The sequence below is a fragment of the Watersipora subatra genome, chromosome 4 (genome assembly GCF_963576615.1).
Source record: "Watersipora subatra chromosome 4, tzWatSuba1.1, whole genome shotgun sequence".
In the NCBI taxonomy this organism is placed as follows: domain Eukaryota; kingdom Metazoa; phylum Bryozoa; class Gymnolaemata; order Cheilostomatida; family Watersiporidae; genus Watersipora; species Watersipora subatra.
The window spans coordinates 37501867-37519322 of NC_088711.1; the positions used below are offsets into that span (position 1 = coordinate 37501867).

Sequence of the window (17456 nt, forward strand, 5' to 3'; positions counted from 1 at the left end):
TATTGCTTACAATTCACTTGCGATGATATTATAGCCTGTTGCACTGTGCCCTGCTTTGCAATTTGTTGGTGCTTTCAATTTTTTATTTCATTTTAAATTTCAGGGTATATTTTTATTTTATAATTATATTTAATGTTGTTGCATAGAAGCTCATTGCACTCATTGATATGTTTGCCAGTTTGCAGCCAAAACTGGCTTTTTGTATGCGATAGAAAAGGAGTTATGAGCGTCGACCTATTGTAAGCCGTGTTAAGATAACTGCAAGGATGCTATCAAATAATATGCTATAAATCTGCAAATTTGTTAAGTTATATAATAATAATCTATCAAATGCTACAAATACATATATATTCAAGAACAAGTGACACGAACTAACCATACTTGTCATGCATGCAGAAACAAAAATTAACGTTTTGGAAACAAAAATATTTGCATCATTCGCTCAGCCAGTTGTGTTCTGATTGTTGCTCTCGATGGAACGGCCATCTGGCTGTTCAATAAATTTTATAATGTTCTCTAACCTCAACTCTTTTTTGCACTGCTAAAGTAGCCGATATTAGTGTCCAAATACTGTTTTGAGCACAGCAAAACTTTAACGCGTTGCATTTCGTGTCCCGGTTGAAATGATTAGATAGATGAAATGATAAAACACTTCTATTCGAACAAGTGATCGGACAAGGCAGTTGGAACAAATGATAAACTTTTAGCAGCCTCGCTAAGCACAACTTTTAGCTTAAAACTAGTCCTTCATATGCTATCGTAAATGTGAGCGTTTTTCCACATGCGTTGAAGTATCAAGACTGCGTTAAACAAAGAACTACTATCGGCCTGATATAGTTAGTACTTTTTTCTATGGTGTTTTTTCAAAGTTTTAACGAAAACAAGTGAAGACCTTTTGAGTTGAAAAACGGATTTCGATACAAACATAAACAACAAAATAATTAATTGTCATTGATATAATCAAGGCATTATTAGTACGATTTTGAGCGCACTTTTTTACCGATCACTTGCTATTTTGGGTTTGTAAAAATCAAAGAATGTCAAAGCGGCAGTCAAATGGATGTGGCATTCAATCAAAGGGTGGCACTCTATTTTTCAACTCTTCTCCTATTATAGTGGCGGTCAAATAAAGGTGGCGTTAAATTAGACGTTTTACCCTATTTTATATGTCTGTCTCGAAGGTAAGAGCTCCCTATGGTACACACTGCACATAGTCCATTGCAATGTTACATTTTACTGTAGATCGTAACCACTAATTAATTTAAATACACCAAAGTTATTGTAGGTCACTATAGTCACTAAGGTTAACATTTTAGTTTTTTACTGTTTTTAGCGGTTGTTGTACATACGTATTTAAAATTTTGCTGATTTTTACCGGGGGATGTTTGCATTAGGTAAGTACTATGGGTCTCTATACCCCTCTGTATAACATTTCCAACTTACAAAGTCAATACTGGAACGAATTAAAATTGTATGGCGAGGGTCCATTGTATTTGAGCTTTTTGGTAAACCGATGTGAAAACAAAGATTGGTTTTTTAATAAAAATGATAGTAAGCCTAAAACGCTGATTGACTAACGAAACAAGGGCAAAGCCTGCGAACTACAACATAAGACCAGTACTAACACTGTATTTCTAGCAAAATTGAAAAACCGATTGCAACAGTACACCCGTAAAATGAAATCTCAAAGGTTGGAGGAAAAATCAGAGGCACTAAAGCAGGTTGCAAACACAAATGACATGAAGGCTTTTTACAATAAACAAAGGAGGTTTACATACCTAGGAGAAGAGGAACAGCTCATCTTCGGGCCCAGAATAGGACTACAGCGTTGAAAGATAAAAAACGAGACATTAGTGTGCTTTGCCCGACACTTTGACCAGCTGGTAATTGAGCCTGGAACTGTAAATAAAGATGCACATAAATAGCTCCCAATGATCACTGCAGAAAAAGAGCTGGGCAGTATCTCAAGTTTACAGGCACGCTAAATGGCAATCCAGTCAACAGAAGACAATAAAGCACCTGGTATTTGCAGCATTCCTTCAGAGGTTTGGAAACAAGGTGGACTGCAAGGAAAGGTGCCTAATATGATTGTACACATCTGGAAATTTGAGCTGGTACCCAAGAACTGGAAAAATGCAAACATTTACTCCATATTATAAAAAGACATCAAGAAGAAATGTGGCAATTATAGAGGGTTCTTTCTTCTGTCTATTGCGGGAAGATCTTAGCCCGTAACATCTCAAACGACTAAAAAAGGTATCACCAGGTCCTACCAGAGACTCAAAGTAGATTTCAAAGAAACAAGCACCAGTCTTCAGTCTTCGTCAAATCCAGGAGAACTGTACTGAACAACTTGGAGTTTCACACAGTAATCATAGATTTTACAAAAACGTTTGATACTGTTTCGCAAGATGTGCTCTGGAGCGTGCTATGAAAATTGGGATGCACTGTGAAACTCACCAACCTGTTCAAAGCACTGCACGATGAGATGCAGGCATGGTTGGTTAAAGGGAAAGACATCAAGAGTGCGTGGTAACAAATGGAGTCAAACAGGACTGTGTCCTAGCTCTCACATCGTTTTCCTTCTACCTGGCTGCTATGCATTGTGTAGATTTCAAAGGTGTACATCAGGGGGTAAACATACAGACAAAACAGTGCAGATCTTTTCGACGTCTCCCATTTTAAAGCTAGGTCTCGCACTACCAAACACCTGGTTTGAGAAATGCTAATTGCTGATGACAATGCATTAGCTGCTCATTCTGTCTCTGACATGCAGTTACTCTTGGACAACTTCGCCAGGGCTGCATCTCTGTTTAGCTTGAAAATTAATATAAAAAAGGCAGTGTATGTACCAACCAATCAAACACCTTTCCGTCCTCCTGAAGCCCAAGTCATTTTCATCAACCAAGAACCACTGGTTGAAGCCACACACCTCATCTACCTTGGAAGCACTGTATCTAACGCTTCAGGGAAAAAAAAAGGAACTCCAAGCAAAGATCGGCCAAGCCAGTGCTGCCTTTGGCAAGTTTCAGCATAGACTGTTGAAGAACAAGCATGTCTCAGTCATTGTGAAATATAAAGTGAATTAAGCCGTATTTCTGTCAACTTTCTCATATGGCACAGAGACATGGATGATTTATCAAGTTCAAGTAAAAAAACTACATGCTGTGATAATGAGACGCTTAAAGGTTATTATGAATATCAAATAGCTGGTCCAGATCAAAAACGTAGAAATCATAAAACTGGCAGATTTATCACCTATGGCTGATATTCTTGTTGAAAAAGGTCTGAGATGGTTGGGCGATAGACACGGAATGGAATGAGATTGGCTTCTATGTCATATGTTATATTAGCAACTATGTGATGGGAAGCAAAATCATGAAAAGCCTAGACTCCGGTATAAAGTTGTAGCCAAGAGAAATTAAAAATTGAGGCTAATTAATACAAACTTATTGCAGATGACTGCTTGTAATTGAGTTGCTTGGAGATCTGCCATCATATGTCAGCCACAACCATAGACAGTATTAGTGTCCTCGACTGGCTGCAAAAGTGAAAGGATATATTGCTATAAAATATATCGTTCATTATATCACTCATAGAATATATCACTCATAGAATATATCACTCATAAAATATATCACGCTTAAAATATATTGCACCTGAAATATATCACTCATATTATATTCATAGCCTGAAATTTATCAAGCATCTCTAATATATAAATTAGATCATATTATTGGCTCTTATTTGCAATGAGGAAGTTATAATAATAGTTTTCTTTAAAGGTTGACTTGCAACAAAATTCACATTACAGTTATTTGGTATCAAAAGATTCACAATGTCTTACTCTGTTGTGTTGTAGGTGCCAAATATGTGGAAATGTGATTACAAGCTCTTAAAAGCTCAAAAACGAAAGGCCGCTGTAGATTGGAATTTCTTTATTTCTCTGACGTATTCATTACAGTTTGGTTATCATCTTGTCACGTGATGTTCTCATGTGAATTGAAAGGCCAATAAAAAGCTCAATATAAAACTTATCGTAGCACTAGTTTATGACAAACACTTCGGGTTTTACCGAAGACCCCGTATCAAATATAGATGCTCGCTACTTAGCAGTTTTGTTTCGGCATTATTCAATCGTCAAGTCGTAATCTGATCATGTGACCCGGTACTTCGCAATTAACTTTTGCAGCACTTTTCGATTATCACAGGTGACCAACAGGCTCGTCATGATTATCAGACAATGATATGTACTCCTTCGAGCTAAGGTTAAAAAGTTTAACGAATTTTTACTGTAAGTTATAAGATATCAGTGCTAAAAGTGGCAGCATTTCAATTACGGTAAAACAGACGCGTAAGAACAATAGACATAGTTTTATTGAATGCGTGAAGTATATCTGTGAAAATATTTCAACGAATGGGGTTGCATGAAAGTGTAAACAGAAACTATCCTGTAACAACTGCGTCCCATTTGAGCCGCTTTGGAAAGCGAATCCAAACTACGGCGGTCTCGTGTGGCTGCGATTAATATTTGTTTTTTAGCTTTTAAGAGCTTGTAATCACATTCCCATATACAGTCAAATATGGATAACTCGCCCTCGAATAGCTCGGACACATGGTTATCTCGAACGGTTTTTTTGGTCCGTTCCCACGTAATGATAAATTGCTTTAGATAACTCGACCTCAACTCTGTTAACTCGAACAGTTTTTTGCCCAACGGCTACCGAGACAGTTGTTATCGCTTTAGAAAATCACTTTATTCCAAGCTATAGAGGTAAACCTCAACTTTTCGTTATTCATAGGGGTCGTTATTACCGCCACCGGCAAAATATTTTTGTCAACGACTTTTCTAAAGGTTTGGTGAAATTTGATTTTTACCAAACATCCGCTTAGCGATGGCCCTTCGGAAGCAAGGAAAAATGAGGTAACCTTCGCAGAAACTTCAAGAAAAATCGGCAAAATTGATCTTGGTTAAAACGCTCAAAAGAAGAAGATGTCTTTTCTTCTGAGTATTTCACTAACGATCAAGTTTTGTCAATTTTAATCTTAAAAACGTCCTGGCCATAACTTCATCTCAAACAACAAACCAATCTCAAGTGATAGAAAAATCTCTATACTTTTTGATAAAAAAGTTATAAACTTTACATTAGAAACATTTAATTTGAAACAAGCCATTTATGCTTTTGATTTATATTATAGTTTGTATATGTACATGTATCTACTAATAAATAAATAATACATGGACTTGTGACAGACCTCTGATAACTTGAACGCTCTGATAACTCGAACACTTTCGCTCGGTCCCGTGAAGTTCGAGTTATCCATGTTTGACTGTATTTTGCACCTACAACACAACAGAGTAAGACATGGTAAATCTTATGATACCAAATAACTGTAATGTGAATTTTGTTGCAAGTCAACCTTTAAGACAGAGTGTCAACACTTGCCTGTTTCCAGTTAAATTATTGTCTATGCTGAACATTGGCGATTGCAGATGTCCGAGGCTGAATCAGCTGGCTTCAAAGGCATAACCTTCTTTTACCACCACATGAGCAGCCAGGTCATAGTTCAATGGATAGGCGATGACACTGATCCAAAGCTAAAGGCCGCCACAGAAAGTTCTCTGGTTTGTTTGTTTGAAGGTTGGTCATTGGTTTAATCTGCTTAACTGCCAGTAATTCATTTCGCTAGCAGTGATTCATTTTGCTGCCAGTAATTCGTTTCGCTAGTAGTGATTCATTTCGCTGCGAGCGATTCATTTCTCTGCCAGGGAGTCGTTTGACTGCCACCGAGTCGTTTGGTTGTGAGTCATTTTTCTGCCAGTGAATCATTTGGCTGCCCGTAGTTCATTTTGCTGCCATGCATTTTTACAAGACGTCGTTTATGCAGCTGTTGCTTACTGTGTGGTAAGCTATTTTAGCAGGCAGTTGTAGCAAGGATTATGTTTACTGAATTGCATGATAGATTGTGCATGCCACTTGACAGGAGAGATCTAATAAATGCAAGTTTAGTGAGCAGCATTGAAAAGTCGTCAATGCTTGGGCAGCGTCTTCCAGAGCTAAGATTTACTTTATAAAAAGGGACTGCATAGAGTATTCACATAGTTCAATTGAATTTCTCATACTCAATGAGAATGCCATAATTTCAATATGTGAATCATAGACAAATCCTAATAAATGAAGTTGCGCAAGTTCATTTTTTCTATGGAGAAGTTAATACATTTTGCAGGGTTGGATGTCAATCCCGAACTTCTGGATACTTCTTACGAGGATACTTCTTACGAGGATACTTTTGAGCATGGTAGGTTTGTCTAGTAATAATTTATGACAACTCTTTACGTAGATTCTCACCGTTAAAACCCAAAAACCAAAGACATTTATACTCTACCTTTACATTTGAAATTTAGGTTTATATCCTTCCATTTTCAAATCGGGAAGGCTAGAATGATTTATTTTAGTAAATGCAGCCTTGGACCGCAGCGAATGACCTTCTATAATTATCTATTAGATTATATTTTCCTTAGAATTAATTCATTTAAACCAGATCTAAAAATGTTTAGGAAATTGTTAAATACTCATGTGTTTCCTCAGTACATTGCTACAGGTGCCCTGCACATTATTAACTTTCTTGCTACAGAAATCCTTCATAACAGCTCGTGTGTATCGTTCCTTCTTGCAGAAAGCTTTTGTAACGGTTCGCCTCAGTACTTCTGCAAAACGTTGATCACAAAATAAACAAATCTGCCCAAAATTTTTCCGCAATAAATTTAGGATATTGGTTATCATTTTGCCAAAAAATGAGCCTTTTTAGTTTTTGTTTTACTCAGAATTCACAGCATAATATCGCGGTTTCAAAACTTTTTTTTCAGTTTATGGATGAAAAAAGATTAAACAGTGATCTAAACATATTTTTGCTAGTAAAATTTTTCATCATTGGGCCTCTGGTATTTCTGAGACAGGGTACCCTCGGGTTACAACCTCAGTTTTGCCTTACAATGTGGAGCATGATGTTTTCTCATCCCCTCTATACCACACTTTTCCGCCATGTGACATCAACAAAAATGTCTCTCGAAATTCAAATTTGTTGGTTGGAGTGCTGCATTTGTCAGAATAATGAAGATGCCGATATGCTATTCGCCAAAATCCTTCCCACAATGCCTGAAAGAAATACTATGCTCACACTCCCCCTCCCTTCCCTTTCCCTCTCCCCCTCCCTCTGTATCTCTCTCTCGGTATCTCTCTCTCTCTCAGTATCTCTCTCTCGGTATCTCTCTCTCGGTATCTCTCTTTCGGTATCTCTCTCTCGGTATCTCTCTCTCTCTCGGTATCTCTCTCTCGGTATCTCTCTCTTTATATCTCTCTCTCTGTATCTCTCTCTCTCTGTATCTCTCTCGCTCTCGGTATCTCTCTCTCAGTATCTCTCTCTCGCTCTCTTTGTATCTCTCTCGCTCTCGGTATCTCTCTCTCAGTATCTCTCTCTCAGTATCTCTCTCTCAGTATCTCTCTCGCTCTCTCTCTCAGTATCTCTCTCTCGGTATCTCTCTCTTTCGGTATCTCTCTCTTTGTATCTCTCTCTCTCAGTATCTCTCTTTGTATTTCTCTCTCTCTGTATCTCTCTTGCTCTCGGTATCTCTCTCTCTCTCAGTATCTCTCTCTCTCAGTATCTCTCTCTCTGTATCTCTCTCGCTCTCGGTATCACTCTCTCTCTCGGTATCTCTCTCTCGGTATCTCTCTCTTTTGGTATCTCTCTCTGGGTATCTCTCTCTGGGTATCTCTCTCTTGGTATCTCTCTCTCTCGGTATCGCTCTCTCGGTATCTCTCTCTCGGTATCTCTCTCTTGGTATCTGTACGACATGTAGAATGTCATACAGACTTCACTTCAAATAATCTTTTTTATCTGTCACGCAGTAGGTCACGCGAGGTTAATACATAATCACTCTCTTTATGCTTTCAAATGTGTACATTGATACATGTAACACTATAACACTAGAGCAACAACCTATTGGTACAATACTTGCATAAACATTTCCTTCTCCCAAAGGTAGAACAAACTGCATGTCATATAGGCTAGTGAGGTTCTGTTGTCATAATAAGGTGTATCCGTTCTTTCCCACCTATGAAGTTACACTGTCAGGTGACAGACAGCGAGTAAAAGCGATGTAGTTTATAGCTTTATATACAGTCAACCCTCAACATTAGGTGACACAATTCTATCTATTTTGTATATGGAACTCATAAATATTCTAATAAGAAAACATTGCGTTTTTTCTACTCTAAAGTTTAAAGGTTTACTTGCAACAAAATTCAAATTACATTTAATTGGTATCAAAAGGTTTACTATATCATACTCTGCTGTAGGTGCAAAATATGTGGAAATGTGATTACAAGCTCCTAAAAGCCCAAAAACGAACAGTCAATCGCCGCCATCACAAAAACGCCGTAGGTTGGAATCAATTTATTTCTCTGACGTACTCAAGCAATTTGGTTATTGTTTTGACACGTGATGTTATCACCTGAATTGAAAGGCCAATAAAAGGCTCAACATAAAACTTCTCGTAGCACTAGTTTATGACAAACACTTCGGGTTCTACCGGAAAGCCCGTATCAAATATGGATGCTCGCTACTTTACAGATTACGGAGCTTTGGTTGCTTAGTTGTTGATATCCTATTAGTGTAGTACCAAAGTTTCAACGCGATTAGATTATTAGCTTGTGATATATTGTCGAGATACTGAGGACATTTCAAACTGGCTAAGAAATGAAAAATGGCTGCTGATCAGACGTTAGTTCCTAATGACACATTGATTAAGATGATTGGAAATGAGCAGCAAGTTTCTTTTCCTTTTCACACTAATACTAGTTGTTGTTCTATTCATAACAAATATACACCCTCAACAGATTCGGTGTTATGCAGTCATTATCTTTCTTCAGTTATCCTTAAAATATCATGTTTTGAGAGAGTGTGAAGTAAAAACTAGTTACTCCATTTGATTTCATCTCTTTTGATTATATTCTACGAGCTTGGAGCTTTTAGTTGATTCTCAGCTTGAAAGAAGTTGTACTATTCTACGTACTTTCACGGTCGAGGGAAAGTTGTTAAAGCTGTCTAGGGTCAGGGGTCATGCTGGTGTATGCATTATTAGGCTTTAATAACAACTATATGGTCCGTTATCTATCTTATCATTTCCTGTCATCTTGTCATTTCCAGTACATCAAAACACCGTATTAATAAATATCTCATAGTTGTATCACGAATAGCTACATATATTAATATGAACTCAACTGGTAGCTGTTGTCTGCTCTAATGGCTGGTTCACAATGTATCGCTGTATGTCGGTTTTAATCCCACAATACACAGAGCGATCATCTATTATAATAATGTTCATGCTAACAAACTGATCTGCGTTTACATCCGCAAATAGTCTGCCGCCTAGAGTTTTCGTTAAATAATGCGGTCGTGGAAACAATGAAATACTAGTCCTGCAGCAACTGTCATGAAAGAAAATATGATCAAGCAATCCGGGACAACCTATCACCATCGCTAAGGTGGTGGTTGGCTGTGGTGCGCATTGCCCAGGATGTTGTGGATGTTCGGCAAACTATCGAAAAAGTTCGACATCTGCAATTTTTCCCGACGTATCCTAGTTTTCTCATGTTTCCCGTGCGCATAGTTGATGAATAATTGCTGAGCGTACAACATTGAGATATGGTGATATAGTGGGAACCAACCTTAGGCTTGAGTGGTCTCAAGATATTTATTATTGGTAGGTGAGCAAGAGGCTCATGATGGTCCTTCACCAGTGGTAAATGGACGACAAGAGAATCACGGTGGTCCTTTACCAGTGGTCAATGGACTACAAGAGGATCACAATGATGCTTCACCGTTAGTCAATGGAGGACAAGAGAATCCCAATGGCCCTTCACCAGCGGTCAATGGAGGACAGGAGAATCACAATGGCCCTTCACCATTGTTGGATGGACTACAAGATAATCACAATGGTCCTTCACCAGTGGTCAATGGAGGAATAGACAATCACGATGGTCCTTTATTGGGGGTCAATGGAGGCCAAGAGACTCACCATGGTGCTTCACCGGTAGTCAATGGAGGACAAGAGAATCACAATGGTCTTTCACCAGTGGTCAATGGAGGACAAAAGAATCACAATGGTCCTTCACCAGCGAGCAATGGAGGACAAGAGAATCACAATGGCTCTTCACCAGTGGTCGGTGGACGACAAGATAATCGCAATGGTCCTTCACCAGGGGTCAATGGAGGACAAGAGAATCATAATGGTCCTTCACGAGTGGTCAATGGAGGTCCTTCACAAGTGGTCAATGGAGGACAAGGTATAGTTGTTGTCAATCAAGCTAGTTAAGGAAGTCTCAGCTGTGTATATTGCAAGGCAGGATTTGTCTCCTTCTAAATAGCCAAATCTAGTATGTATCTACTGCGAGTTCAATTGATCTCACTTCTAATACTCATCTGCTAAATTGGTTTAATTATGCAAACCATTTAGGTCACTCTCACTGGTCTTTGTGAGGCGATGTTACATCTATGAAACAATCAGAAAGGAAACTCCAATATGTAGGTGAACTAGAGGCTTTTATCGGAATGTTGCATGAGTTATGATGTGGAACACGTGATGCAAGTATGCTCTTCTTTAGCAGGGCTATATAGATAATTTTGTGAATGTTCTGCACTAATCAAACATTTACCTTGAAAAATAATAAAACAGAGGGCGAGTTGGTCAGCAAACATCTAATGAGATTTTGTTTCAAAAAGCAATGAACCTTCCCTAATGTTGCTTACCACTTCCCATGAAAAACATATTTTATGATAATTGCAAAACTATTCCAAGATAGCTATCGCTAAATGACAAGCTGTTTAATATTTAATAATGCGAATAATATTAAATCGTAATATTATTAAATACAAGCTTTCCGTTTCAGACTATTGCGACTTCTTCTCAAAATCATTGCTATCAAGCTTTGTTACTAATCTGCTCACTGCATAATTTTGGGGAGGAACTCGACCGTGAGTTGCCACAGCGGCCAGACCATTAACTAGAGGATTGAGTAACATCTTCGCTTCGGTGACTCGATATGGCAGATATTTGTAGCGCCAAGTGGAAGCAGGTTCCACAAATGCTGAAAAAGTCTGTCTTATTTATATGTTTTACACTAATTTTCGAGCGGTTATAGATTTAATCCTATCGGCTTGTATGGGATCTTTAGATTCCGCTAGCAAAAATTTATTTTACATAAATTGGAAATTTTAAAAGAAATCAATAATAATTACTGATTCACGGATGTCATCTATTTACAACCTATTAACGAGTGTTTTAGACAATTCTTGCCGGGTAATAAAATAATTACCCAATTAATTTGAAAAACTCGCCTGGTAGGCTAGTAACTTGAGCTAATCTAAATTTTACTATAATAGGAGCTGGTGTGAAGCCAGTTTAATAATCATTATATTACGCGTAATGATAAAGGAAGCTAGTTAATAACCAATAGTCTTTTCTCAAGCGCCTTAACCCTTTGACTGGGTATAAGCCCCCCCCCAAAAACAACCGAGACTCGTGTAATTTATTTTCGAAAATTCAAAAAAATCGATATTTTATGAACATGCATAGCTCAAATCTTAAATTTAGTTCAATGAACAAAATTTTTTGTACATATACATTCATTCACATATCTACTACTAAAAAAAAATTACAACCATGTGCAATTGTCCCTGTATGAAATGCTTGGAAGCATCTTTTTCGGTAGAGTCAAACGCTATAACGTAGCCGTGCGAGCCACCATAACGATCGTTTTCTCTGAATATTCCAAGTATATTAAAAGTCCAAAAAAGTTTACATCACTTCTATCATTTGAATTAATTTTATTCTGATCAGACAAAAAATCACTAACGATCGCAGGATAAAATAATCTTTTATTTTACCGTTTTGAAAGTCGAGCCGATGTTGACTGGTTTTTCCAACTTTTAATTTTTTCCAAGGAATCGCGATTTGTTTAGCTTTTAGCACAAAGCAACGCCTCTCAGATAATCGTTTCATATTGTAAATCATCGACTGATATCTTGTTGATAATATTTAAAACTTACTAGTGTTCATATCCTTTGTTTAACGCTACTAGACGACAGCGTTATAAACGTCTACCGAAATAGACATAAATGTCGTTTCCCCACGCAACCGGTAAACGACATTCTGGTCATTTCCCCTGTCAAAGGGTTAAGCATCAGTATTTTAACCGATGTAATAATTATGTACCCAATTAATCCATTGGCTCGCAAGTAAGCTGGGCGGCTTAATGGGTTAGCTCGCCTGTCTTCAGAAGTGGAGATGCCGGATTCAAATCCAGTGAGAAGCAGATTTTTCATTCCTGAAACTATCGCTATAACTGGACACGCGAACGACAGATTAACAGACAAACACTAAGATTTATATTTACCGATATAAGATATACAGTAGGCGCTCTTACAACGTAAATAATCTCTTCTAGGAACGTTTGTGCCATAGGGATTTTACGTTATAAGAACAGGAAAATACATGTAAATTGCCTAATCCGTTCAAAGATCTTTCAAAACTCAAGAAAAAGGGAAACCGTGATTGAACTCTTTTAATTTGTGGGCCTACCGTAACTGCAGTACTATTGGTTTGCATCGAGAAATTTTCTCTGTTTTTCTGATCAATCTCACTGGTTTTATAGACCATGATTGTTGTAATTTTTACAGTAAGTTGATGGGGACTGCACATCTTCGACATCTATTTGCAACTATTTGTTTATTTTTTTAAATAGCAAAGTCTATTCTGCAAAGTAAAACTATTAACAAATATTCTATACGTCTACAATAAAGCAAAACAACAAAATATTTTTACTATAAAAAGCGGCACTACCTGTTCGTCATCTATCTGTAAGCTGGGGTCGATGTTACGATAAAGGAGAACTTCCAACATTACTCCAACTCGTCACATTCAGATGGGTAGACCGGCGTGGTAACACTTGCGCCAATCGATCGCCTTTGTATTTATGAGCAATTGCGCAGCTATCCTATTCTCTGTTTTGTCAACACACCTGACGATCTATCACGACAAACTAGAATGTCTCGAAAGTTGTATATATAATAGATATAACGCTATATAACGCTATACGCACGATGTTTTCTTTCACAAGTGCGATGAGGTAGGTTACCATTTAAATCGATTTTGAGAACTCGTCTGACTTGACACTTTACGTTATATGGAATTTTTTATATAGTACGAAGCAAGAACTTCGCATAAATTCTTTACGTTATCTGGACTTTATGTTATCTGGAATTTACGTTATCTGGAATTTACGTTATCTGGACTTTACGTTATCCGAGGTATATGTTATCGGAGTGTCTACTGTATATATATTCTGAATATATTGTTTCTAAATATACATATACATTCAGAAATAAAATATATATATACATGTTTCAGGATATGTATATATATTCGGAAATGACAATAAACAAATAATTATATAGATGCTACTTTCTTATTCCTAGGTATTGTTTCGTTTTTCTTTTTCATTTCATTACATTCTTTTTTTTACTTATTTTTCATTCAAATTCTATTTTTAAAGATCCACATGGCCTCTTAAGGATATGCGTCCTTATAAGATACTTTATCATTGATTGTTTAACTAGCATCGATAAGGCTAGACTTTCTATTTTAAAGTTACTTTAATTGTGAGATAACAAGCATAAATTTAGTTGGCAACCAATTAGCCTGAAAGGAGATCATATGTGCAGATTTCGAGACATGCTAAATCCATCACCCAATTAGCTTTAGAGCTTTCCAGCTTTTTAGTTGTAGTTGTGGGCCATCATCTGCAGAGAGGTGCCTTAGCTGGCTCTGGCTATCAGGTCGTCATAACAGTTTCATGCCCCTCCTCTCCCCTCCTTTTGGTAGTTATATGGCTGTCAAGAAATTAGGAAATCCCTTTAAAGAATAGAGAAAGCATAATATTATTATGCTTTATTATTTGTCTTGAGGTGTTGACTGATGTTCTAAAAAAAGAATCAAGGAGATTGGCCAACCAGAAGCTGAGATATAGCCAGCCAAACAAAGGTCTACCAAAAAACATAAGTGTTTTGGTAATCATCAATATATGACGTATGAAATCGACTTGTGTGCCATTGGTCAATTAAGCTAACTAATGCGCCCTCCTATAACAATCACGGCGTTTTAATTGGTCTAATCCCGGGAAGTATAGAACAATCAAATTGGGCCTAACAATCATTGCTCTGAGAATTCCGAACCAGTCCCTCTGACGTGTAGATTAGTTTTAGCATAAAATAATTACACGCATCTATTATTTCACAACATTTCGCTATCTTGCTAGTTCAGCTCAGTTTTGTTGTTCTCCCACTTAGCTTCCCTATTCAGACTCATCTTTAGCGCTGTTCAGATTTTTTTAACTATGGCTAATAAATGGAATCAATTAAATCAATCATCAATCTCGGTTATCATTTGGAATTTTCTACAATTATATTAGTTACATCATTTATTCTATACGCATTTATATTATTATTTTGTATAATATGCATTATGATTATTATATTAATCATAAAATATAATCATAGATAAGATAAATAGATAAATAAATCAAATCAAAAGTTATCGTTTTTTTTCTTACAACAAGAGCAGCACGGTCAAGTTATTCTTTTTAAAATTATGCCTGTAGTGAACTTATAGTCTGTTAATAGTGACGATAATCATGAAAATCAACTGAATGCTGCAGTAGGTACACAGTAGAAAAATGATGAATGAACAAAAATTCACATTCCCATTTCTTATTCTAAACAAACTGCAAATCGCGGATGTCGCATATAGACTATACACGCGCCACTCGTTGAACAGAGGATCTTCGGAGCATATCCGTAGAGATCGAGTTAAAATTTGAAGCACAATAGTCAAAATTTGCTCTTCTATTTTGAAAAATCATGGCGAGGGGTTGTGGGCAAATGCCTTTACCACACGATGTTTGCTTGATTTTCCTGAGAAACCAGAGCTAGTCTGTAAATTCTTTACTATCGTGAGAAGCGTTTCACATCTCGTAGCCTAAAACAATCATTATACGTAACGGCAGTAAGGGTGCGCAACTCCGGCACATTACCAATAAGTCGATTTCATACGTCACAGTTATCGGGATTTTCGAAGGGTTTTCCTCTGATTCGTTATTAGGTAGACCTGTGTTTGGCTGGCTATATCTCAGCTTCTAGTTGGTCAATCTCCTTGATTCTTTTTTTAGAACATCAGTCAACACATCAAGATAACTAATAAAGCATAATAATATTATGCTCTCTCTATTCTTTAACAAAGATGTTGTTGTTGTTACTATATTCTACTATTAAGACTATGCTAATATTTTGTATTTCCTGCCTCTATAGGTGATCCAAAACCAGCATGCACAGCCAAAGAACCAACAAAATTGATCTGCGATCACTGCCGCAGTTCCACATCAGTCAGCAAGTTAGCTAAAGGATTCGAGTCTCGTCGTTATCAAGCATCTAGCAAGCATTGCTCTGTATGCAGAGTAGCGCAATCCTTGAGACAGTCAACAAATCTTCGTAAAACAAGGACTTGTCGAGAAAACGCAAGAATGTCAATGAAATGTACCAATAAAACACATAACGCCTCCACTTTATTTGTATCAACACCAAAGAAAAGGACGGATTGTGAGCTGTCAAAAACCTTGAGAAACTCTGAAGCTGTGATGAGAGACGGCGTTGGAGAAAGGGCACGTGTGACTATACCATCAGAACTTCGATTCCTTCGAAAAAGTCGTAAAAACTCTGTGCCATTGGCTAGCTTGCGATCTGCTGTCTGTAATACAAAGAAGCAAGCTTTGCTTCCCTCTGCATGTCCTACTAACGCAAAAATAGTTGGTTCTTGTGAGCCATCAGAAATGTTGGGAAGCTATAAATATTTCCTGAGGGGTGTTGAGAAGACAAAGGCCAAAACTGTCATTGCTGAGGGTCGAACCCTTCGAACATGTCGTCAAAACTCTGAATCTTCTTCTAAGGACCGAGCTTGCAAATCTAGTGCAGCACAACATATAACTAAGACCTCGGTGACAGCTGCCCACAAAACAAACGCTGCCAGGCAGCGAACAAGTATCCGAGTAGTCAGTCAGAAGATAAATGGACGGTCCAAAAATAAAGACACTCCACGCAGAGTTAGGAAGCCGGAGTTAAAATCCGATTCTGCCGGGATGAATCCATATTTTTGTCAGATGTGTCGCAGCCGGTTTAGTTCTGCAACAGACCTGAAAGCTCACCTGGCTAGCCACACAGAGCCGAGAACAAAGCGATGTGATTTGTGTACAAAAACATTTAAAACCGCATCGCATCTTAGAGTCCACACCAGAATTCACACCGGAGAGAGACCTCATTCTTGCCCGTCATGTGAAAAATGTTTTACTACAACTAGTCAACTTAAGATTCACTTGCGGACGCACACCGGTGAGAAGCCACACCGCTGCCAAACCTGTGGAAAAAGTTTCAGTACCGCCGGTTCTCTGACGATTCATTTGCGTACGCACAGTGGCGAAAAACCATTTATGTGTGAGATATGCAATAGGGGCTTCACAAATTCCGGACATCTTCGTGATCATATGAGAATTCACACCGGAGAGCGACCATACCCGTGCTCGTTGTGTTTCAAAAGCTTTATGCGGAGCACACATCTCAAAATACATCTGAAGGCCAAGCACTGATCACTCATGCATTTTATCTGTTGAAATAATAATAATAAGGGTTAACTCATCGAGTGGAAAGTATTAAAGTAAAGCAGTAGTAAAGTTGAAGTAGTAAAGCTTTAGTATATTTTACTGGTTTATATTAGAGCCTATTGCTGGAGATATTCAATCTTACATTATAATCTGCTGTATTTCTTTAATACATTGAATTAAACATCTCTAACCTGTAGCGCATTTGTGTAAGACTTGAATCAGCATAGAACTCACCATTTACATGTTTTCATATGGCACTCACCGGTCTTGCTTTCTGTTGTCACCATATTGGAGCACCATACCTACATCATGTACTATATTCACTTTGCTTCCATTCTTCAATGCCTGGAGGTTTTAATGATTACCGGGAGTTTCATATATAGTGTTTATTCTTCCAGGCTTTCTTTCTAAGAGTCTTAAGCGGTTTTTGTTTAAAATTCCGCGCCTTTTATTTCAGTATAATATAAAAGGTTAAATTACATGTAATTTTTATTTTTAAATTAAACACATACCTGATTAGTAAATATATAGTTTTTAAAGTTGTGAAAATCTAAGGAATAAATTAATATGCTGAAACAAAATAAAACTGAATACGAAATTTAACAAAAAGGGATTTCTGAGGAGGACAAAAATTTAGAGCAATTGATACCATTTATGATACATTCATAGATTATCTATGTTTTCTACATG

The 17456-nt window shown here is 37.4% G+C and overlaps 1 protein-coding gene across 1 annotated transcript in view; it reads left to right on the forward strand.

The window, feature by feature from the left end:
• The window catches only part of LOC137393613 (uncharacterized), a 31319-nt gene extending 14363 nt beyond the window's left edge, over positions 1-16956 (forward strand). Inside the window, exons 3-6 of the mRNA XM_068080242.1 lie at positions 5495-5642; positions 6229-6300; positions 9768-10346; positions 15424-16956. Of these exons, the coding sequence (XP_067936343.1) occupies positions 5495-5642; positions 6229-6300; positions 9768-10346; positions 15424-16751 (2127 nt within the window). The 3' untranslated portion in view covers positions 16752-16956. The remainder of the gene's footprint in view (positions 1-5494; positions 5643-6228; positions 6301-9767; positions 10347-15423) is intronic.
• Positions 16957-17456: the final 500 nt, after the last annotated feature.